A 23,047-nucleotide genomic window follows, 5' to 3' on the forward strand; every position below is an offset into this window, starting at 1 on the left:
TCACACAGGGGGCCGGGCCCGGCGGGGGAGGAAATAGCTGCCTGACGCCCGGAAGTGGCGGTCTCCGTGGAGACTGTTCCGACGCGTTGCTATGGCTCCATGGCGGGGCGTAGCCGCCCAGGATGGAGCAGGTCCCGGAGGAGGAGGGGTCCGGGAGGCCAGGGCCTGAGCCCGGATCCGAGCCCGAAGAGTCCGAGTCCCAGCCCCAGCCTGGCCCGGCCTGCCTCGCCTGGAGCCCCGTGGAGGTGGCTGAGTGGGTTCGGCAGCTGGGCTTCCCCCAGTACGAGGTGAGGGGCAGGGGCAGGGGCAGGGGCAAGGAGGGCGGGGCCGTGAGCTAGGTGAGGGGGGCGCTGCGCGGCCAGCTGCAGGCTCGGAGCGGGGCGAGCTCGGACTGTTACTAACCCCGCTCGCGGTGCCATCGCTGAGCTCCCTCTAGGCCCGAGCTGGAGAGCAATTCCCGCTTCCCTTGCTCCGCCTTGCGGCCTGGCAGCGCCCCTGAACCTGGCATCAAGAGCACCCAGGATCTCTGCGTTCTTGGAAAACTCAGGGCAAGTTTCTAGCCCTGGTGGTGGCGGAGAAGAGCTAGGAAGAGTGAGGCCAGCGTCCCCCAAAGGCTCAGAAACCAGAAGGGGGGAAAGCCCTTATTTTTAAAGATCTCATTGCTTTTAAGCCAGTCTCCTGATTGGGCAGCGGGGCGCTGACTAATGTTGGTTTTTGAATGCTTGGGGTTGGCAGTACTGCTCACTGCTGTATAGTGTTTCCATCTGATTTTCCTGCCAGGAGTGCTTTACAACTAACTGCATCACTGGCCGCAAACTCATCCATGTTAACTGCTCAAACCTGCCACAGATGGGCATAACGGACTTTGACCACATGAAGGTGAGTGCCACACACAGAGTTGCCTTCCTCCATTAGGAGTGTTTATGATTTCCCATCCCATCTCCTACATGTTCATGTTTGTTCTCTGACTACATCAAGTAAGATGTAACACTGCTCCGTCTCTGTTAATGATAATAGCAGGATCTAAACACTCATGCTCAATAGGACAACTAGAACCTGCCCAAGACCTGATACTTGGATGGATGTTGTACACAGAATGCAAAAATATTTTCCTCCGAACGATGGGGCACACTATTCTGGCTGCAGTAAGAATCTTCCTGAAGCTTCATGTAAAACTCAAGATGAACCCTGACCCCAAATCTTTTATGAAGTTCAGAAAAGTTGTATTTTTAAAAAAAATTATTTCCATGCCTTTATGCCCATCTGGTTTCCATATAGGACCTGAGGCAGAAGGGCCACAAAGGAGAAAGAAAGCCTGCTGTGGCAGTACTTCCTGTGTGTGCACAAGTAGGAAACAACAGAAATCTTGCCCAAACACTTGTTTGTTTGACAATTACAACCCAGCTTTGGAGACACAGTGATTCTTGACTGCGTTATACTGGTTTTGTGTGGTGTAATTTTTCTGAAGTCAATGGAAGCTCACTAGTGTAAAAGTGATGTAAGAATGGAGAAGCAGGGTCAGGAAGTTTGGATCTGCACCTGCATTTCTGGGTGCTCAGTCCAACCTCTCCAGTATTTTGCCCACCTTTGTCCTACCGCTTAATGAAGAGATGTGTATATAGGGGGGAAATGGTTTACAAAATCCTAATTTTTAAAATCAACAAACTAGTCTTCACTAATTAAAACTGTACAAAAATCCCCATCTAAAGGATCCCAAAATCAGCTAATAAGGAAGGACTTTTTACTTGCTACATTGGGGATGGACAGAGGCCTCACCTTCTTATGCAGCCTCACAGGAAATGTTCCATGGTTCAAGGTTCCATGTTCCCTCCCAAATGGTCAGAGCCTTTCTACAGGGTTCTGAGCTTATATGGAGGATGTTGGCACAGCCCAACGCTAGGAATGTGTACTGATAATACTCAAAAGAGAACTCTGAGAGCTTTGAATGAAAGGCATCAGAGAACTGCAAATTGATGTTAAAGATTTTTGCCCTCCCTAATGAGATACTCTTTGTGACAAATACTACAGAAGAATATTCAAACACTACTGTATTAATGTTATATGTATCTTTACGGGCTTGCTAGTGATTGTAATCCTGGCTAAATGGGTCAGACAAGGAATGCTTCCTGCAGGAACTAAAATCTCTGGCCGGGGAGGGGGTGAAATTAATTCAACTCCACAATACTGGAACAAGTCTTTTGAAGTTTCACACTCTCCTCGCCATGCCCTCCTCCCCACAATAACAGATTGGTTTGACCTGGTTCAAAAGGCCTAAAACAACAAAGGACTTGAAACTGTATAAAATATAAATTCTGGCCTAAAGAGAGGGTCACTCACATGCTATCCAAGAATTGACAGGCATGTTGACTATGTCCAGGAGAGACAGGCCCTGCTGTGAACCTGAAGTGGAAGTGGAAGGTGGGTGACCACCTGCTAAGCCAGGCATACATATAAGCTGTTTGTTGTTGACTTTTTCTGAAACACCTTTTTTCTGAATAAATGGTACATTGTTTTATGAAAGCTGGCTGGTCACTGAATAACCCTGTCATTGCTCCTGAGAGAGCAGAACTGCAGGTGCTGAACTGAAGTAAGACCGACTGAGATGATCATAGTGAAGTGCAGGAGTCTGCAGCCTAAGACCCCGTCTGGAGGGAGCAAATCATGGGATTTCACCCCAGGAAAGGTGATTCCTAGAGACCTAAGACTGATGCGGAGCGCCTCTGAGGAGGCCACAAGGGGTTCAGATGTACAGTTAAATCAGAAACTCTGATACTACTATCCCCATTTCACAGCTTTGAAACAGGGTCGTGAGAGAGGAAAGAAGTTGCCCAGTCATGTTGCAAGTCTGAGGTATCCTGTCTCTATCTTGTGCTTTAACCATCAGGCTCTTCTTTCCTCACTTTCAGTCCATGGCTGAGAAACTAATATTGACTTAAATAATAACATTCAAGTGTTCCAGCAGGGGAAATGCAGTAAAAAGCTAACCTGGTAAAACGTTAGCTATAACTGAATGTGACTATGTTTTCTGTATGCCCAACCAAAATACATTGCCTAAGCCAGCAGAGCCCTTAACAGAATAAGGGGAAGTTTTTCTAAGACACACATAGAATCATACGAGTGGAAGGGACCTCAAGTGGTTATCTAGTAGTCCAGTCCCCTGCACTCATGGCAGGACTAAGTATTATCTAGACCATCCCTACACCCAGAACTGGACACACTGCTCCAGTTGAGGCCTAATCAGTGTGGAGTAGGGCAGAAGAATTACTTCTTGTGGCTTTCTTATAACACTCCTGCTAATGCAGCCCAGAATGATGTTTGCTTTTTTTGCAACAGTGTTACACTGTTGACTCATATTTAGCTTGTGATCCACTATGACCCCCAGATCCCTTTCGGCAGTACTCCTTCCTAGGCAGTAATTTCTGATTTTGTATGTGTGCATCTGATTGTTCCTTCCTCAGTGGAGTACTTTGCATTTGTCCTTATTGAATTTCATCCTATTTATTTCAGACCATTGCTCCAGTTTGTCAAGATCATTTTGAATTTTAATCCTATCCCCTAAAGTACTTGCAACCCCTCCCAGCTTGGTATAATCCACAAACTTTATAAGTGTAACCTCTATGCCATTATGTAAATCATAGATGAAGATATTGAATAGAACTGGACCCATAACTGACCCTTGCAGGACCCCACTTTACATGCCCCTCTAGCTTGACTTGTGATTCACTGATAACTACTCTCTGGGAATGGTTTTCCAACCAGTTATGCACCCACCTTACTGTATCTCCATCTAGGTTGTATTTCCCTAGTTTGTTTATGAGAAGGTCATGCGAGCCAGTAACAAAAGCCTTACTAAAGTCAAGAGATACCACATCTACCGCTTCCCCTCTATTCACAAGGCTTGTTACCCTGTCAAAGAAAGCTATTAGGTTGGTTTGACACGATTTGTTCTTGGCAAATCCATGCTAACTATCATTTATCACCTTATTATCTTCTCAGTGTTTGCAACTTGATTGCAAAGTCACCCTATTCCCATTACTTATATAAAGCTGAGTCCCTAGCTGTCTTCCTTTTCAGGGGTTTTAACTGAGGTTTTTACATAATCAAGTGAACAGAAAACAGGACAGCGAGCCTGGATCTTGTGAGTTCTGGCTCTGCCACTGACTCTGTGTAACCTTGAACAAGTTCCTTAACCCAGATTTTTCAAAAGTGGGTATTTAAACATAGACATTCAATTCCATATTGTTAGGCACATAAGTGATCTGAGTGCCACATGTGCTTGTGAGCTGCAGCTGTTTAAATCATTCAGCACCTCTGAAAATCACGTAACTGATTTAGATGCCTAACTTTAAACACCTGAGTTGGAAAATTTGGGCTACAACTGTTGTACCAATAAATTAAAAACCAGCAGGATCTTATTAAAGGGAAAAAGGCAAAATACCACATTTATTGTGAATACAGAAAGAATCATAGTAAGCAGTTAGTTACAGCTGTAACATTCCATTCAATCTCATCTTTATTCACTCATTCATTCATACAAACACACACACACACACACACACAGGTTCTGCAAGGTTGTTATCATAGTAAGCAGTTAGTTATAGCTATAACATTCCATTCAATCTCATATTTATTCACACATTCACACACACACACACACACACACACACAGAGGTTCTGCAAGGTTGTCATCATAGTTACCAGCCTTAGAGTTGCTCATGCCAAGCCACTGGCCAGGTGGCCTGGACATGAGGAGGGAGCAGGGCCTTGTCAGATGCTCATCTGATGCTCCTGGAAGTTGGTTTGCAGAATCAGACCCCAAAGTTCTCACTTTTTAAGAGTCTATTTTTATAGGAATTTCTTCCTATGCCAGTCTATGGGAATTGCTTCATCATGCTGTTGCTGAATCAATCAGCAGATAGCACATTCCTGACGGCTCCAAGAAGTTATCTTGTTCTTTGGTTCTCCCATTCTTGAGGCTGTTGGGTGGATTCCAGTCTGCCCTCCGGGGGTCCTCTGGTTATTTCCACTTGACGCCTTCTTCAGCCGATGGACACTGGATTCTTAGGCTGGCACCTCCCTGATCATTCAGTTGTTATCCACACCAAGCATCCGTCCACATACATCCTCTATCTCTATTTTAATCACAATTGTTAATACAACAAAAGGGCGGGGAGTCTCTGGGTGCTGTTTCTGTTGTTAGAGTATTGCTTTGAGTCTCTGTGAATTGCTTTGAGAACAGATTCTGTCTTAGAATGTACTAACACAATTAGCAGCTTGCAAGTTTCACACATAGAGGGAGAGAAACAGTACCAAAACCCAAGAGACCTCTTAATTAGTAATACCCTGGAATTTAAACTATGGGGAATCAAACTCATTTGTGATTTTAATACAGAACTTCTTTAATATGATCCAACACAACCTCTCTTTACATCAGTTACCCACCTGAAAAATCCTTTCCCAATCTCATAGCGAGGCTGTGGCGATTGTTTGAAAAGGACTTTAAATCCACTAGGCATACTTATTCTTTGACTGCACGTGTATGTTGCCTTCTTTGTCACATAAAGAGCTGGCTGGCTGCATCCTCGTGAGCTAGAGGGTACTGAACTTCAAATGGGCCACAGGCTGCTTTTGCAGAGCCATAACAATTTTGTTTCAAATCTTCATTATTTATGGTTGCCTCCATCACAGGGCACGACCTGGAAATTCAAAGAGTTTGCAGCTCACAAGCAACAAGAGATAAAATCTTTATGCACAGTGGCAGGAATTTGAACATTGTGTTCTTTATGCTGTAAAGCACCAAGCATTTGGGCCAATCTTAACTCTTGACTGGCTAAACAGTTCTAACCTTTTAGTTCTAATGTACAGTCAGAGCAAAATGAACTTGGGGTAATATTTTTAAAAGCACCTATGTGAGTTAGGAACTTATGTCCCATAGCTCGTGAGTGGAATTTAGGCATTTTTGAGAACCCCACCCTTGGCCATTATCTTCCTGGTTTCCTTTGTTATTACTGAAGGCACACAGATTCAGCTCTTAGCTATACTGTTACAAATTGAAAATGACTCCACTGACTACAAAGGAGTGATGCTGAGAGCAGAATTAGAGCTGAGAGCAGAATCTGGCCCATGGGGGTTTTTCCAATGAGAGTCGTCTCTGAACCCAATGCAATTTCTGATTGATGCTGCAATGAGGCCATAATCCTATATATATATGACACTCAGGCACCAGAGCAAGCCTGTATGAAATTGTAACCAAAACCCACCTACTTGCTAGAAGTGATTACGAAGGCACCAGTTGAGCAGTATGATCTTACAGTTTACAAGGAGTGGAATGTCAGTGGAGAAGTCCTGGTGCAGAGATTGTATGAGGGCTGGGAGTTTCTCTGGGTTGCTGCTGGTTTTGTTCTAGTTGTATAGTTATTTTAAATCATATGAAAGGCACCCAGAGTAGCAGGTAGAAGACCCTAATAGCCTCCCACTTGAAACTGCACTATGGGATGTGGTTTAGCAAATAGTAAAACTGATTAGAAACACAAAAGGTGAATTGATCAAGGTTTTAAAAGACAAGATTTATATTCTGAAAAGTGACTATATTAAAAATTATAGTCAGGCTCCTTCCACTGATGGCTTCAGGCCAAGCTATCTCAGATTACAAGTCAGAAAATGATTTTTCTAGTGAGCAGTGCCACTGCTGATCCAACTGGGCCTTTCTGCCTCTTATAGTCTCATCAGTAATAAAAATTCTACAAACACAATTTAGCAGACAATGTTGATGATGCTGTAGTAGGCAGAGAAGAAAGAATCTCGCTCACTCACCCATAGCTGTGTTTGCTCTGCAAGTGCTAATAGGAGTCAAAAAAACAAAACAAACCTGTTTGAGGTAATAAAGGTAGCAGCTGTGACTCCCAACACACAGTAATTCCCTGGACAAATCAGAATGTGCTGTTTTTACATGATCTTTTTTCTAATCATAACTGCACATTGGACTCATCTTGCCAGATCACGCTCTAGCTCCTACGTTATGGAAAGGAAAACATTCTGAAAGGAGAAACTGCAGGAGTTCTTTTCTGTGCAGCTCTATACTACAGAGCTCTATCGATGTAGCCACCACACTAAGAATAGGCTCCCTTATGTTTCCTCTTGCATTTCAGGAGATTTCATGGCATGTGCGAGAGCTGCTGGGGATTGAGGAGCCTCTCTGGAGCAGAAGCATTGCCCTCCCATACAGGGACAACGTGGGCTTGTTTTTAGAGCACAAAGCCCCAACTGGTGCAAAAGCTGATGCCCTCACCTTCTCTCAGTTTGTCCAAGAAGCAGGATTAGAGCCATATGCTACAATTTCACAGCAGGCTGGGCTTTTTACAAAGGTGGAAGCAGACGCCCTCACCTTCTTTGTTCAAGAAGCTACAATTCCATCCTCTCCGGATTAAAGAAAGGTGCATCGATACTCTGATTTGTTTGGTGCTGACAGTATGCTCAGCCATGTACAGTTCCTCCCTTGAACACGTTTGCCATTTAAACTTCTACTCCTAAAGACACCCCTATGGGATATTGCCAGGCGCCGAACTCCTTAGTGCAGTTACATTATCCTATACTGAAAGGTTCCCTTTCTCCCCATTGCAGGAGCTCTGTGTGGCTCAGTCATGTCTGAACTGCTGCTACTTCACATGTTATCACCAAGACCAGAGATCAATCTTAATCACCTTTCATTGACACCCGCTTTCCTCGAACCCAGGTGATAGATTATAAGGTTTTTCCCCAAACTCTAGTCTTTGCCCTTACAGATCCAGCTGACCTCGTTCACTACTCCACACACAGAAATAAGTTTAAAGAGTTAAGTGATGTATGTAATAATTGCCTTATGATATAGTGCCTTATGTTGTAAAGGATCTCAGGGTGCTTTACAAACTATATAATGCAGAAAGAAAAGGAGTACTTGTGGCACCTTAGAGACTAACAAATTTATTTGAGCATAAGCTTTCGTGATGCATCCGATGAAGTGAGCTGTAGCTCACGAAAGCTTATGCTCAAATAAATTTGTTAGTCTCTAAGGTGCCACAAGTACTCCTTTTCTTTTTGCGAATACAGACTAACACGGCTGCTACTCTGAAACCTATATAATGCAGGAATCCCTTTCCTCATCACAGAAATAGTTACTTTTGAGATAGAATAGATATTTTTATTAATTGAACAACAGGTTAGATTAGGACAGGAAATGTAGAAGAACATTTTATCCAACTGAAACTGAAGAAAGAATTTAAAGAGGAAGCACTGAATTGCCCTAGATGGAATTTGGCCAGGACTCCATGGCTAAGACCCTTGTTCTTGAGAGAAGAATCATGCAATCTTTTACATGGTTAGGGTTTTGGTTTTACATCTCATCCTACACTTTTAGGTCTCATCAGCATTTTCAGCAGCAAGGCATCTCCTGGCACTATGATTAAGTGGTGGTTCAATCCTGACTGAAAGGCAAAAATACTTCCTACCGAATCATCACTACCATTTTCTGCAGCAGCAGCAGGGATTTCCTTGATCCCCAGTCCAAATACTGAACAGGCACAATCCTCTTTAGTGTGTGAGATCTTATTAGTTCAAAACCCAATGTGGTGGGACTGCAGCCACTGTAAGGCTGCTCTCCTGCTTACCTGTCAAAAATGCTACAGAAAACAAATGTGTCCAACAGTTTGAATTGAGGTCTTAGGACAAAATGCCATTTTAATAAGTGAGCTTGGATTGAAATAAAACAGTTATCTGGCAGAGTGCTAACTTGCCAGGCAAGCAGGTTTAATAGAAAACCAAAACAAACTCTTAGAAATAAATAAAAACATGCACTGATTAGCGGAATCTGCAGTGTTACTCTAAACATTTAAAAGAGCAAGCAGCGCAAATTCCCACTTTTTCCCCACCTCACTCTGGGACAGTCAGTCATCACTGTTAGGTTCCAGGACTGTTCAGTAACAGCCATGCTTGTTGGCTCACTGTGTCCAGTACTTTGTTGAACGGTGACCCTTTCCAGAGAGAGAACTCAGAGCTAACACATGTAAAAGTCAGAGACCCCAAAGATTTTAGCAGTAGCCAACTCACGTTCTGTGAGGATGTTACCAAGTGGTCACAAGTTAGGAGAGATTGCAGATGCATACAAGTTGGGAAGCTTGCCTGTACTTGAGAATTATGAGTCAGGAACACTATTCACTTTCACTGTTTAATTTGCCCACTACTTTGCAGTTTGCTTGTGCTGTGGGCGATAGTCAGGTAAAGGTTTACATGCCATTCCAGCTTTATCCTTTCCACTGCAGGATAAAGTCCTCACTGTACATTCCTCCACCACACATAACCATATGGATCCTGCAATGGGAACTGGTAGGAAAGGGGTCTTAATCTCTGTCACAGTTCTCTTCAGCATTAAACCTTAGCAAAGCAGTTCCATCCCAGGAAGTTTGGAATCACACTGTGGTTATACTGTATGAAGCTTCAGAATCAGTGTTAGGAACATCCCCTGGGTCTTCTGTCCAAGTCACATCAATAGCAGTTGTGGGTGGACATTGACTCATGACCCAGCACCATACGGGGATCTGCTGTGGCAGGAAGAGAAGAAATTCTGCTGGCCATCCCTCCACTCTTTGCAAGCAAAACTCCAAAGGAGGTACAGTAAAACAAAGTAAGATGGTTCTGGAGAAGCACACTCCTTGCTAGAAGCTGACTGAAGGGAGACTCCTTCATTTGTACAGTTGTCAGGTCAAACCAGGGGAAGGTGCTGGGAAGAGAAAACAGGGTGTATTATTTATGGGCAACAGCTATCGGTTCCATACCTGTGATTTAACAAGGTGGCTTTCTTTGGTCTTAAGTCCTCTGTCTTAGCCCATTGAGAAAGCTATGTGATTCAGAACCTTGAGTTCTTTGGACAAAGCCAGAACCACCCACAATGAGCAAAACTCACTCTGGTATTAATGGGATGATCTTGAACAAACTGGACTTAATGGGCCTACTGCATCCAGTAGTATACCCATAAACAAACACATCCATCAGACGAGCCCCAAAGCAAGAGTGTCAGTGCCTTGCCATTGGATCTTCTTCCACTATCCATAAGAACCGTCCGCTTCAGGATGATCCTCCAGCTATCTCTATACATGTTTGTACTATGCCCATCACACTGCACTACAACTAATCAAACAACTAATCAAACAATAATGCAGAAAACAGAATTAGTGGGGCGGGATGGTTCAAGAATTGGTAATGAGTTCTCTAGTACTCAGTTCAAATCAAGCCTTCATTGGGTAGTGACCAAAAGCATTATCACATGTGACCCAGGGATCTCTTGGTGCCCACTGACAGAGGGTACAGGGGGAACACACAAGGTTTTACACGGGTTCCTTGGAGTGGATAACTGCATAATATGCCAGAAGGGTTCACCGAAGGGTGGCATATGAGGTCTCTACCAAGAGCCGGTAGCCCACTGGGCAACATAATCATTGTGAAATGTATGTACAGATAATATTTAAGGAGTTATGTATCTATACTGAAAATTATGTTCTTCAGGTTTGGGAGTTAAGGCAGGTTACCAGGTGGTGAGAAACCTCTGACATGTTCCTTCCAGGCAGGAGATAATAGATGTTTATCTCTCTGTCTGGCCACACTGAGCCAGCTGCAGCATGAGAGAGAGAGAGAGAGAGAGAAAAAACCTATAGGAAAAAAACAATGAGCAAGAGGGTGTCCTGTTTGTGAATGAAGACAAAGCATCAGACTGGTATATCTTGTGGGGGCAAAGAGACATACAGGTTTCTTCACATAGAAGGCAAGCTAACAGTGTTTTTGTCTTATGAAAAGGGCGGGGGGGGGGGGTGTCACAGCCAGCCTGGCTGTAAAGCACTGTGAGAAGGATTTTGGGGTAAGCAACATTCTACAAGACATGAGAATATCTTGCTAATTATCTCTAGGCTCTAGAACCCATGTTATAATTTTATTTTATATGTAATCATTTGTTTTCAATATTTTCTACTTGCTATTACTCGAATCTCTATGTTTTGTTAAATAAAGTGAGATTTGTTTCTAATGAAATCAAGTATAAGTGGTGTGTGTTAAGCAGACCCATGATCTAAGGTGGAACTGATAAGCTGTTTCTTTGGAAGCAGCCAATCTGTGAATACTGTAAGTGTGGAACAGGGGCTGGATACTCCAGGGAAACACTCGGAGGGCTCAAGGGCTAGAGTGTGCCAATCACTAACCTGCAAAGTGACAGTGGGGTCTGCAAGGCCTAGAGGGAAGTGTTTGTGTCGCCCATGGAGTAGGAGGACTGGCCTATGGCTTCCTCACACTGACTAAGAGCAGGTGGTAAAGAGGTGCCTCAGAACTGTGGGTACCACCGGGAAATGGCACACCATCCAACTGCTGTTCAGTGCCCTGTATGAAATGTGCTGGGATCTCAGATTGGTTCTTAATGGACAGATCTTCGGACATATGGCTTTTGACACCAGATGTTAGATAAGTGATGTAGCCACTCTATCATGGCAACATGGTCTGGAGACATCAAGCAGATCCATCCACCATCAAGATGATAAAGAGGGCTGCCCGTAACCAGATGGTCCCCTGTTTGTTCTGGACAGGTGACCACATAAGAAAAATCACCCGACAAATTAGCCCCGTTTTTGGCAGTCTCTGCAGAGAGATCAAGCACTGAGTGGGCCCTGGAGACTGAACTTCCCCTCTTCCTCCTAGCACTTGTCCCTCAAAGGCACATTGGGAGTGGGAAGGAAACTAGCTTTGCCATTGCACTGGCTCTGGGAGGATAAAAAACAGTTCTCAGACTCTGGGACTGTTCATTTAGCAACTTCCACCAACACTAAATTTAACTTAAATGTTTTAAACAAAAAAACAAAACGGGTGCAAATCTGGTGGGAGCAGGCCAGAAGCACCACAAGATTAAAGCCATCCAAGGTGGCAGCGGTAAAGCTTTCCGGTATAGCATTGTCTGAGGATTACAAAGCACTTTACAAATAAATAAAGCCTCACACCCTCCTCCCCCCATGAACTAGGTGAGGATTAACCTCATTTTACAGATGGGAAACTGAGACAGAGAAAGGAAGTGACATCCCAAGGTCATACAGGAAGTCTGTGACAGACTGAAAAAATGGACCTAACTCTCCTGACACCCCATTCTCTTCTCTAACTCCGAGTCTGGCTGCTTGAAAAGGATAAAGGAACATTGTTAATCATTTTCATCCAAAACCCAACAATAAATGTATGGTGGCACTGGCGGGCTGTAGACATGAGGGACCACACAGGGAGGGACAATATTCTCCAGACTGCTAGTCAAGGTGGTGGTTCTTTAACAAGAAGAGGGGGAAACATTAAAACCAAAAGTTTTGCTGAGGATTGGGAATGAAACAGGAAAAGGAGTGGGAGTGCAAGGCCAGCAGCAGGAGCTACTAGACAGAACAGAAATTATGTACCTATCTTGGGGGATCTTAGGAATTACAGACAAATGAACCACACTTCAGTACCAGGTAAACTGGTTTAAATGACAGTCAAAAAGAGATCTATAAAAGACCTAGATTAACATGATATGTTAGGACTAACCAGCACAACTTCTGTAAAGAAAAACCATGCCTTTCTAAATTTCTTTGAATGTATCAACAAAACAATAGATATGGAGGAATCAGGGAACCAGGGCTTTGGAGCGGAGCCCGGAGCTGGAGCGCGGAGCAGCTCTGGAGCAGCGGAGCTGCAGGTTTTTGCCTGGAGCTGGAGTGGAGCTCCAAAGCCCTGCAGCTAACAATTCATTTGAGCTTCCAAAACCCTTCAATGACGTTGCTGTAAATTAGAATCCTAGGGTAAAATTCGGTCATAGACCAGAGAATGGGGAAGAGACCAGAAACAGAGTACTAATATATGATCAATTTTCACCATGCAAAAAATAGGGTGCCCCAAAGTTTCCATGCTAGAGCCAGTGCTTAGTAGATTTATCAGTGATCTATAAGAGGAACAAACAGCAAGCTGGCAACATTTGCAAATGGCATGAAATTATTTTGGTTAGTCAACATTAGAAATGACAGTCAGTAATTTCAGGGGGACCTTGCAAAACTAAGTGAACAGTAATATCATGACAGAGGAAATCCAGTGTTGACAAATGCAAGATAATGCACATGGGAAAGAGTAATATGAACTACTCAAAGTCGCTGGGTTCTAAATTACCTGTAACCACTTAGGAAAAACATTTCTGCTCTATGTGCAGTGGCCATAGAGCAAACAATGTTAGTTTGCATAAATAATGGAATGGAAAATAACGTTGACAATATTTAATGCCAGTTTTATAATGACACTGCACAAATGAATGATACGTCCTCACCCAGAATACTCTGTTCAGTTCTGGTCTCCCCATCGCAAGCAGAAAATATAGAAGAAATAGAAGGGGTTTCAAAGATAAGCAATGAAAGATTGAAAATCTTGGAAAGATTTCTGTGTAAAGAGAGATTGATAATATGGGGACTGTCTAGTTTAGCCACAAGAGCAATGAGAAGGGACATGATAGAGGTATATAAAATATTGAACCATCCAGAGATGGTGAATCATGTCCTCTCACATAAGAGCAAAGTGACATTTGATGAAATTGAAAGGCCACAAATTTCAAATCAATAAAATAATTTTTTTATATGTTGCATACTTAACCTGTAGGCTCACTGCCACAAGATAGCATTGATGCCAAGAGGGTCATAGGATTCAAAACAGGATTGGACATTTAGATGGCTAAGAACAGTCACAGTTACACATTACATGTTTTTTCCCCTCTCTCTCTTTAATTTAATTTATTTAAAGGAAGGGATATAAGCCTGCCTGCTTCAGAGCAGAACCCAAGCACTGAATGAGAGGTTAGAAAGAAACTTTCCCTATGGACAGATTAGTCTCAATTTTTTACTATGAGTTTTCTTGAACCTTCTCTCAGGCATTTGGTATTAGCCACTGTCAAAGACAGGATAGTGGACTAGAAGGCCCACCAGTCTGGGTTGTCCAGTATGGACATTTCTGTGTTCTGTTGTTTCACACCAAGTTGTACAACTGGAATATCCTACATATCCTCACTGAGTAAATTCTTATCTCTAAAAACTGGAGTAGAGGGGCTCAGAGTGAGATACTGAAGTATTCAATGGATGGATTTCAGGCTGCTTAACTACCACCAGTATATTGGACTTTGGGTTGTCCATCCCTTATCACACACAGTAACATTTTCAAAAGCGCTGAAGTCCCATTTTCAAAAATGACTTAGGAACTTGGAAGCCAAGTCTCATTAAAATCAATGAGACTTTGGAGCTTTTGAAAATTGACCCAGCACTCACTGGTGCATGACACGAAGTCAGGAGGGTGTGTACCATATTCTTCCTCTGTAATAGGAAGACTCCTAGCTTTCAAATCCTGGGATGTGGCCAAAGTTCAGGGAGGATGGCCAAGTAGAAACATTTGAAGTTTGGCACTTTACTTACTTCTCTTGAGTCAGGGAGGAGACAAAAGTTTGGTTGACAAAGTTCCCACACACAAACCGTGGGCAGGAGGTCTTCTGCTCTGCACAGATGGGGCAGTGCTCGGGGAAACATATGTCATTCAGTAACTTCAGTGTGCGCTGGTGGGGCAGGCGCCGCCATACGCAGCTGTTCAGGGCTGCATAGAAAATGGCCTCCAACCACTTGCCAGTCACAGCAATTCTCTCTGCACAACAATTAGAGAACAAACCTTGTCAGTTATCACTACACATACTGAGGTGAAGGAAACAGTAGAGATTTTTTTTTTTAATGTCTCGTCCTCTCTTGTTCCCTATCAAGAAGGGTCAACATGGCAACAATGCACAATGTGCTTATTTACAGGCCAGGGAGGAGAGGCTCAAATCCAGTAAGTAATAATAATATACTAGCTTACACCCATCTAGCATGTAAAGCACGTTGGGCTGAAATAAGCTGTGTATAAAGGGACCACTCACCCACTGCAGCTGTCTCTGTGGTGGAAAACGACAGCTAACAGTTTAGGACAGGAAGTTAAGAGGAATACCATATCCAGGTGAAACCATGGAAGAGATGGGAGAATCTAGGGGTGGCAAGGCAATTCCCAAGTTGGAATTTAGTCAGGGTTCACACCAAAATACTGACTTGGTCTTGATCTACACTCCATCAGAAGGCCTCCTAGCTCCTGTTCATGGCTTTCCCATCTGAGAGTGCCAAGGCTCCTGCTCGCTCGCCAAAGGAAACGATGGCTCTCAGAAGAGTCAGAAAAGAGTTCCAGAGGCATACACATGGAGAGAGGTCTTCTCCACAGTAATTGTCCTGACGGTAACAGTGGGGCACTGAAGCACTTGCAAACTCTAACAAAATCAGACAAGTCAGAGATGGAAAAGATTTTTGGGGGTCACTTACTCCATCCTCCTGCCCATACAGGATTGGCCCCCACTAGATATTAATTCTGTGTTTTGTCCAGTCTAGTTTTATCTAGCCAGTGACAGCTCTGCCAGCATTTTTATTAGGAGGTTTTTCTTCCATATTCTGCATTTCCAAACCATTATTCTCATTCAGTGCTGCTCAGGTGAGATAGAAACTGAGTAGCTATTACTCTATACCCAGCCCTGTTCATGAATCTTGCTGGGGCTAGGACAGGCTCAGAATAGTGTGAATGTCAAGCAAAGACATTGTTTCTAATTCCACAGGAAAACACCTGCAAGGTGAGGAGAAATACATTCACCTTTGGGACCACAGGGACAGGTAGCCTGTATAACAATAGGGTCTTGGAGTGCAGCTGTGATTGTCCCATTTGTCCCCCACATGTTCCTTAAGTTTCTGCTAGTGCACTGGTATTGTGGCCTCAGGATGGCACTGTAGGAAAGGAGCTGCTTCAACCTGAAAGCAAAGTCATTCAAATAACTCAGAGAGGTATCCAGTGCCCAGAGAGTGGCACACCAAAGGAGAATAAAAGTACATTTCTATAATACCATTTATTCCAAACTCTGTTTACAGCATCACTGAAATGCTGCCACCTCTGGGGTGCAAAGAAAGCAAACACTGGACAACATGAGGGGATAAGGGTAAATGTTATAGTCAGACACAAGGCAAATCTCTGCTCTTACAGTAAGTTCCAGGGATGGTCAATGCCCACACAGCAGACGGAACTTTAAATGTTTAAGATCCTCTCTGAAAGAACCACATGCAGTAAAGTGCAGGGCACCAAATACACTAGTCAGAGGAGGCTGAGTCAATGCTGCTAGGATTCTAATCTGAGCATGTTAGAGCTGAGACATTTCACAGAACAGCTGGGACTTTAGCAGTTTTGTTTTGTTTTTTTGAAGGAGTGAGTCTGTGCTACATCCTGGTCCAATATTGATAGAACTTCCACCGACTAGGATTTGGCCCTTAATCCCTCCCTACTTTGGTAAAGTAACTTCTATATCCTGCAGAATAATAGAAGCCCAAGAGAAGGACAGGGTGGCTCTGGAGGCCAGTAATAGGACATTAGCTTTTCACTGCTAGGGTCCTGGTTTAAATCCAGCCCATCTCAGTAGTTACTGAAGGGTGTTTGTTCCCATGAAATGGCTGTTCAGTAGCCTGTGTAAAATGAGATTGCAGGTCTCAGCACTGTTCCTAGTAGATATATCTACAGCACAAAGAGCCTTGTTACATTTGTCCCCTTGTTAGCCTCTCAGCAGAGCAGCCAATAACTGAATGGGCCACAGAGACTGAACCTCTCCCAATATCGCCACCCCAAATATTCAAAAATCCTAGGTCAGCCCCCGCAAATAATGAAGTTAACTTAAAAATCATGAATTTGTTTTATATAATACTTCACACTGCCTATGTTTTATTTCTGGCCTCCTGGGTTTTGAGCCCTTAGGGTGCACTCAGGCCATGTTTCAAGCTTTTCTCCTCAACCATGAGAGCTAGAAACTTACGTTTTTAAAAAATAAACACTGAAATTCTCATGTATTCATGTGATTCCCGAGGCTAGGGCTTTAAGAAAACCACCAGTTATTGTGAGACTTGTGATAAAATCATGAGAGCTGGCAACACTGCTGCCACCATGCCAGGTCAGGCACGTTGGCAGTGCTGGCACTGTACTTGCCTGATGTGTGGACAAATCAGGGGATTTAGTGTGCCGGGCTATCACACCAGCACTGGTGTAATCAATACTACCTGGGCAGCGGGACAGCAGTGACCAGGCTGTACACAATGCAGGGTTCCCGGAGTGCAGAATGAATTCCTGAGCAGATTTGCTGTAGATGAGATGGGAGGCAACAAAGAAACACAATGTCTGCCCAGGCCACAAGCTGGCCATTGTCATAAAAACATTCGACTCCCAGCTGCTGGAACTCTGCTAGGGAAGACAAACAGAAAACGCAATCATCACCCCAGCTCCAAGAGGCCAGGAGCAGCAGCCAGATAGTCTGCAACATCCACACTTGTGTAGGGTCATCGTGGTGTTTGCTCTCAGGCACACCTTGGTAAGGTGTGAGAAGCATGCGTTACCTCAGCTCATAATGGGGTAATCCAGGTCCTCTCACCAGGTGGCCCTTAAGAGCTTTATTAGCAGCTACCCATTGTCATTATTGATGCACAGCCCATGGTAGCCAGGTAACAGAGAAATGAGCCTCTCTGCTGGGAATAAATAGTCAGAAAATGTGGCTGTCTGGCACCATGTCATGAATATTGATTAAAACTTTAACTGAAGCAGCCAACCCTCAGGATCTGGGTGATTTTCAAGACCTATAAAAAGCCATTTAATAACTCCCCCTCCCTCTCTGCCCCTTGAGAGGATTTTATTGTTGTAAGCGTCTCCCTATAGGAAAGTTATCCTCTGTTCATCTTGGTTTATGTAACAGCTTCATGTGGCATTGGACATTTTGCATGCAATTACGATCTATAACGTAGCACAAGCACCAATCCACCCCTTTTCACTTTGTATTTTTAACATTTTGGAGTAAAGAGAGAAAGAAGCATCTCGTGCTACTGACCCTACAGTGACAGGCCAAGGAGAGTCCCTGGCAGTAACGGCTTTTCAGATCAATGTGGATATTGATTTGGAGAGGTATTTAATCCATCAAGTGAATATTTAATGTGTAGGCATTGGTGTTGCAGCCACTGAGCAATGATGTGAAAAATTGCCAGGGAGAATTTAGAATAGGGCAGCAAAACCAGTGAAGAGGCTGATGGGACTGAGTCATGAGGAAAGATTAAAGGAGAAAAATATATCACTTTTCCAAATGATGGCTAACGTGGGGGGTACAATAACTCTCTATAAATATTTGAAGGCTGTAAGTCCCAAGGAGGAGATGACTTGTTTAGGGTGCTCTAAGGAGGTATGATTGGAATAATGGAGTGAAATTTAAAAAAGGAAGGAAAATATAGAATTATCAATATTTCCTAATGCTGAAATCTAACAGCCTGTGGAATAGACTTTGAAAGGAAAAGGGTAAAAACTCCATTGATTGGGTCTAGGGCTGGTCAAGACGTGTACATCACAATGGTTTTTGATGGAAAATTGGGTTGTCAGATAAACAAAGTTTTCCACAAAAAGTGTCTGCTTTCTGCTGAAAATGTTGAGCTTTCATTTTTTGACAAAGTCAAAAGTTTTCTGTGGAAAAAAATTCGGACCAACTCGAGTTGGGACACTGAAAGTGAGACAGCCAAAGCAGGAGAAAACACACTATGAGTCTTGCAGTGGCAGGGGTGCTTGGATTAGATATGCTAGGTCTTTACCCATTTGAATTCCCATGATTCACTAGCTCTTACACAAAGTCTCTGGCCTCCTGGTGGAGATGTGGATATTCTGAGATGAAATGCCACTCAGCTCCAGTAGTGCTCTGGCCAGCTGCTTCCCAATGTGGCCTCCACCAATAATCCCAACCTTCAGGCCTTCACTGCCCATAGATTCCTTGGAGGAAATCAGTGAAACCTTCCCACTCTCTTTCTGCCTGAGAAATGACACACAGAGCTGACATCACTCCACCAGAAACTACAATGTATCCATCACCCTGAAACTAGGCCCTACACTGTTCTCCTTAGGAAGGAACCACTGACCAGATTTTCCTGAAAGGAGAGAAGACTTGTCCCATATTTTAAAGAGTCAGTGCTATGTTTTCATTCTCATTTCTAAAACATAAAAGCTAGCAGCAGCCAGCCCAAGCTCCAGCTACTCCTTTCCAAGATCTAAAATTCACAATGATCAACATCTATAGTCGCCTTAGATCCGCTGCTAGGTACCCACATCACCATAAGCCAATCCTGCCCCACTTCTTAATCATGCCATATAACAAAAACCCCATCCATCCCTTACTATGTCCTCTCTTCAAATACCCATGAAGAAAAGGGGAGTTTTGCAGCATGGACAGAAAGGTAACAGATTTCTAGTACGAATGGAAGTGGATTCCAGACCTGAGAGGCCCTCAAAGACACCCTGCCAGCAGTTCCTTCTCTTCTTTATCAAGGGGCTACAACTCAAGTCCTGGTGACCACAATTGCAGTAATATGGCACGGGGAGAGGGGTGCCCCTTAGGTAATATGAGCACAAACCATTTAAGGCTCTAAAGGGCAAAACCAACATCTTGAATTCCACCCACTAGCCCACTGGTAGCTAATGCAGCTCACAGAGCACAGGAGCTATTATTCCCAGCGCAAAACTCCCCATAACATTCTGAATTAACCGCAGCTTCTGAATGGTCTCATGATGTAGCTCCAAGTGATCTAATCCTGAGATGATAGAGACACAGATGGACTTAATAAGATCCACATCCCAAAGGAATGGTCACACTCACCTTACCCAGCACAGATGGGGAAACTCACAGGCTCAGGGGACTGGGAATGAGATATGGAGTCTCCCACCTCCAGGGCACCCAGACAGATAGTAACCAATACACATCATTGCATACTGAGGACTGTTCCATGACCTACGTTGAATCAGCTGGGGGCCTTGTTCTAGTGAGAAGGGCATCCACATCATAAAATATACCACCACATCTGGCACTAACTGGCTTCTTGTTGACAATCTTAGCCAAAGACCAAATGAGTCACTGAGGCTGAACTCTTCTCTCACTCCTCTGATTTCCACCAGGGGAGAACTGAGGTCTGTTGGTAAGGGGAAGTTTGCCAGTAGCTGCCCTTTTTCTGGGGATAAATAGAGGCCCTCAGTCTCCAGGCCTGTCAAGCCAGCTCCTTTCTTCAATATTGAGAAACATCAAAGGAAAGGATGCCTATTTCAGCCTTACCTGAGGGCATGGAGCAGCTTGCAGAAGAAGACAGCATGGGCACATGCATTCACTATCAGCCCCTTGCAGCGGCTTCTCAAACACAGCAAGGGCTGTTTGCGTTCTTCCACCGCACGCTCAGACTGAAAGGACTTTAAATTCACCATGATATCTGACATTGTGGCCCTGCATGAGAACCTTCAGCAATGAGCAGCAGTTAGAAGAGTGGCCCAGCATCCATCAGTTTGGCATTGCAGCCAATCCCCAGCTCCTCCCACAGAGCAGGGGTAGCCAATATACACCTAGTTCTACTTCAACAACATGACAAACATTACCAGTAGTAAGGAGGAGCAGAAAGATCTCAGCATGTGATGCAGCAGAGCCTCTGAGATCGAGCATTGCATGCTGGGATTATTGTTTCCATGGAGCTGCAATCTAATTCATCCTATGAAGCGTAGCTGTGGCTGGCAACAACTGACAAGTTGCCGACACAGCACTTGGAAGGGCGCAGTATGGGCTGCTCTGCTCCTGAGCTACAGGTAAGATGAAAACTAGAGCCAAGGTGAGCAACTCCAGTTTCCAAGTATTATGTTTTTCATTCATCACCAGTCTGAGTTTTGTCAGCATTGTGTGCCCCACCTTCCTCTCCTCCCTCCCCACAAGCCTCTCAGGGAATGTGCGTCTCTCTTCTTTCCTTCTGTATCCCTCCCCTCAGCATGAGAAGCTGAACAGCTTCTAGGTCTCAGAATAGAGCCTGGTATTTTCGTTGCTTGGGGTCAGAGCCTCACCAGAGCCACCCGTGGTTTCCACAGGAATAGCATGCAGTCTCACTGCAGAGCACATCACAGTGCAAACACAGGACACTAAGCTTGGGCCCTCTGGTTGTTCCCAATTTTAGACAAAGTTCTGAGCACCCTTGACTCCAAGTGAAATGAAAGTGCTCAGCATCTTCCAGATTCGGACCCACATTGGGAAGTCACCATTTCAGTTCATTTGACAACAGGGGGGCTTCTTTAGACATTGGGTAAACAGCTTCTTCAAGCTAGGCAACAGTCAGGCCTGTTTCAGTGAAGTGGATAGCTTATTGCACCATTTGGCCTAACCCAAGGCTGACCCGCTCTTCTCATCAAGAAGGGCTGGAGTCAGTCATTGCTTGAGCGGCCAGTATGGGGGGCTGCTGAGCAACATAAGGCACTTCCTCCTCTCCTCCCAAGGGCTGGGAACGGTTAACTGTGACCACCTGAAACTGATCTCGAAAACAGCCCTGACTAAACAAAGATAATATAGCAGGGAAAGGGTGTTCCTAAGGCTTTCTCCAGCATTTCTTATTCAGTGCCCAGTTACCCAGTGAGTAAAGGAGGCTGAATATGGCCAAAGATGCCCTCTGTCCGCAGCAGGCCTGTAGCGCCAAGCCAGACCCCAAGACTCTCTAGTTATAAACAAACCGCTTCGTTTATAACATCACAAAAAGACAAAGAGCCTGATCCTGCAGCCATTACTCCCCCAAGTAGCTCTATTGACTCCAGTGGTATGAGTAAGGAACACTCAGGTGGGTAAAGGTGGCCTGCCTGAAGATCTAACACACACAAACCCCCTGCAGTTTCTACTGTCTGAATTTTGTACCTAGTCCTGCCCCAGCTGAAGTGCTGATGACAAAACCCCCTTCATCAAGCAGTATAATGCTCCTTGCTTGAGAAAAAAACCTCAGCAGCCTCCTGGATCTCCCACCTGGTGAGACCTTTTACCCATTGCCTCCCTGCTGGACTCCTTTTCCACAGGCTTCAGGTTCTCAACAGCAGGTCACCTCCTATTCTGGAATCCAGGCAACTCAATCCAAACAAGTGAAGTTGTCATGGCAATTGCTTAGTTACCAAATGTTCCGGTGAGAACCTTGCTGTTTGCGTAAAAGCCACCAGAGCCCAGTCCTTTGTTCTTGAGCTAGGAGATTGTGCTCAGCTTCCTGGCTGAGAGCTAAGGAAATTCATCTGCCTCTAGGTTGTTGGTTGCTACTTGTTAATGTCCTGGTGACTACATTTCCCATGGTCTTCTCAGATTCTCCATCGATATAGGGCAGTGGTTCTCAACTGGAGCTCCACAGCTGTCTGCTAAAGGCCGCCCAGCCTGGGCAGCAGGGTCCAGGTTCCCAGCTGCCTGGCCACCCAGCCCCGCAGGGTCAGGTTCCAGGGTTGGGGCTGCCCACCCGGCCCCATAGGGTCAGGGGTCCGGGGCTGCCAGCTAGCCCCGGGCCCCATTCCTGGTCCCACTCTGTGGAGGGGTCTTGGGTGGGAGGCACTGGGCATACGAGTCTGGGGCAGTTCAAGGGGGAGCATGCTGTGGTTCTCAACCTGCGGCCCAAGCAAGACACACTGTGGGCCGCATATGCAGCCCACAATGATAAACAGGTTGAGAATCACTGAGATAGGGTCAGCCTGGGCCTGTCCCTTTTAACGGCCCATCCTGGCTCAGACAGCTAGGCAACGTTCATACCTATGTCTCTTAGGGTATGTCTGCACTTACGCTACCCCGGCGCACTATAGACACTATCTATGCCAACAGGAGCCGTTCTGGTATCAGCACAGTTAACCCACCTCCCTGAGAGGTGGCAGCTAGGCCCTAGTCTACACTACCTCACTCCTAGGGTAGACATAGCTACTGTCTCTCAGGGTGGGGAAGGCTGTCCCATCGGTGTAGGTAGCATCTTCACGAAGCGGTGTAGGGCGCAGCGCTGTAAATGCAGACAAGCCCTAGATCGACAAAGAATTCTTCCATCAATCTAGCGCTGTCTATGCTGGGGGTTAGGTTGGTATGGGTACGTCTCTCAGGGGTGTGACTTTTTCACTCCCCTGA

General features: G+C 44.8%; 2 protein-coding genes across 3 annotated transcripts; one reads left to right on the forward strand and one right to left on the reverse strand.

Moving 5' to 3' along the window:
• The first annotated feature begins 65 nt into the window (after nucleotides 1-65).
• Nucleotides 66-10,786, forward strand: SAMD15 (sterile alpha motif domain containing 15). 2 transcript variants are annotated; one of them, XM_074956001.1, is made up of 3 exons: nucleotides 66-287; nucleotides 781-879; nucleotides 7,149-10,786. In XM_074956001.1, exons 1-3 carry the CDS (start codon nucleotides 123-125, stop codon nucleotides 7,425-7,427), a joined length of 543 nt encoding a protein of 180 aa, XP_074812102.1. In that variant the 5' UTR covers nucleotides 66-122; the 3' UTR covers nucleotides 7,428-10,786. The 2 variants fall into 2 exon arrangements, with proteins under 2 accessions (XP_074812102.1, XP_074812103.1); XM_074956002.1 differs by lacking the exon at nucleotides 781-879.
• On the reverse strand, nucleotides 5,471-20,466 carry NOXRED1 (NADP dependent oxidoreductase domain containing 1). The gene is given in 7 exon segments (XM_074956003.1): nucleotides 5,471-9,603; nucleotides 9,606-9,751; nucleotides 14,469-14,691; nucleotides 15,712-15,866; nucleotides 17,154-17,334; nucleotides 18,750-18,931; nucleotides 20,222-20,466. Coding segments are annotated over 7 exon segments (1,104 nt in total). The 5' UTR covers nucleotides 20,380-20,466; the 3' UTR covers nucleotides 5,471-9,544.
• Between the last annotated feature and the right edge of the window lie 2,581 nt (nucleotides 20,467-23,047).

The sequence above is a fragment of the Natator depressus genome, chromosome 6 (genome assembly GCF_965152275.1).
Source record: "Natator depressus isolate rNatDep1 chromosome 6, rNatDep2.hap1, whole genome shotgun sequence".
Classification (NCBI taxonomy): Eukaryota; Metazoa; Chordata; order Testudines; family Cheloniidae; genus Natator; species Natator depressus.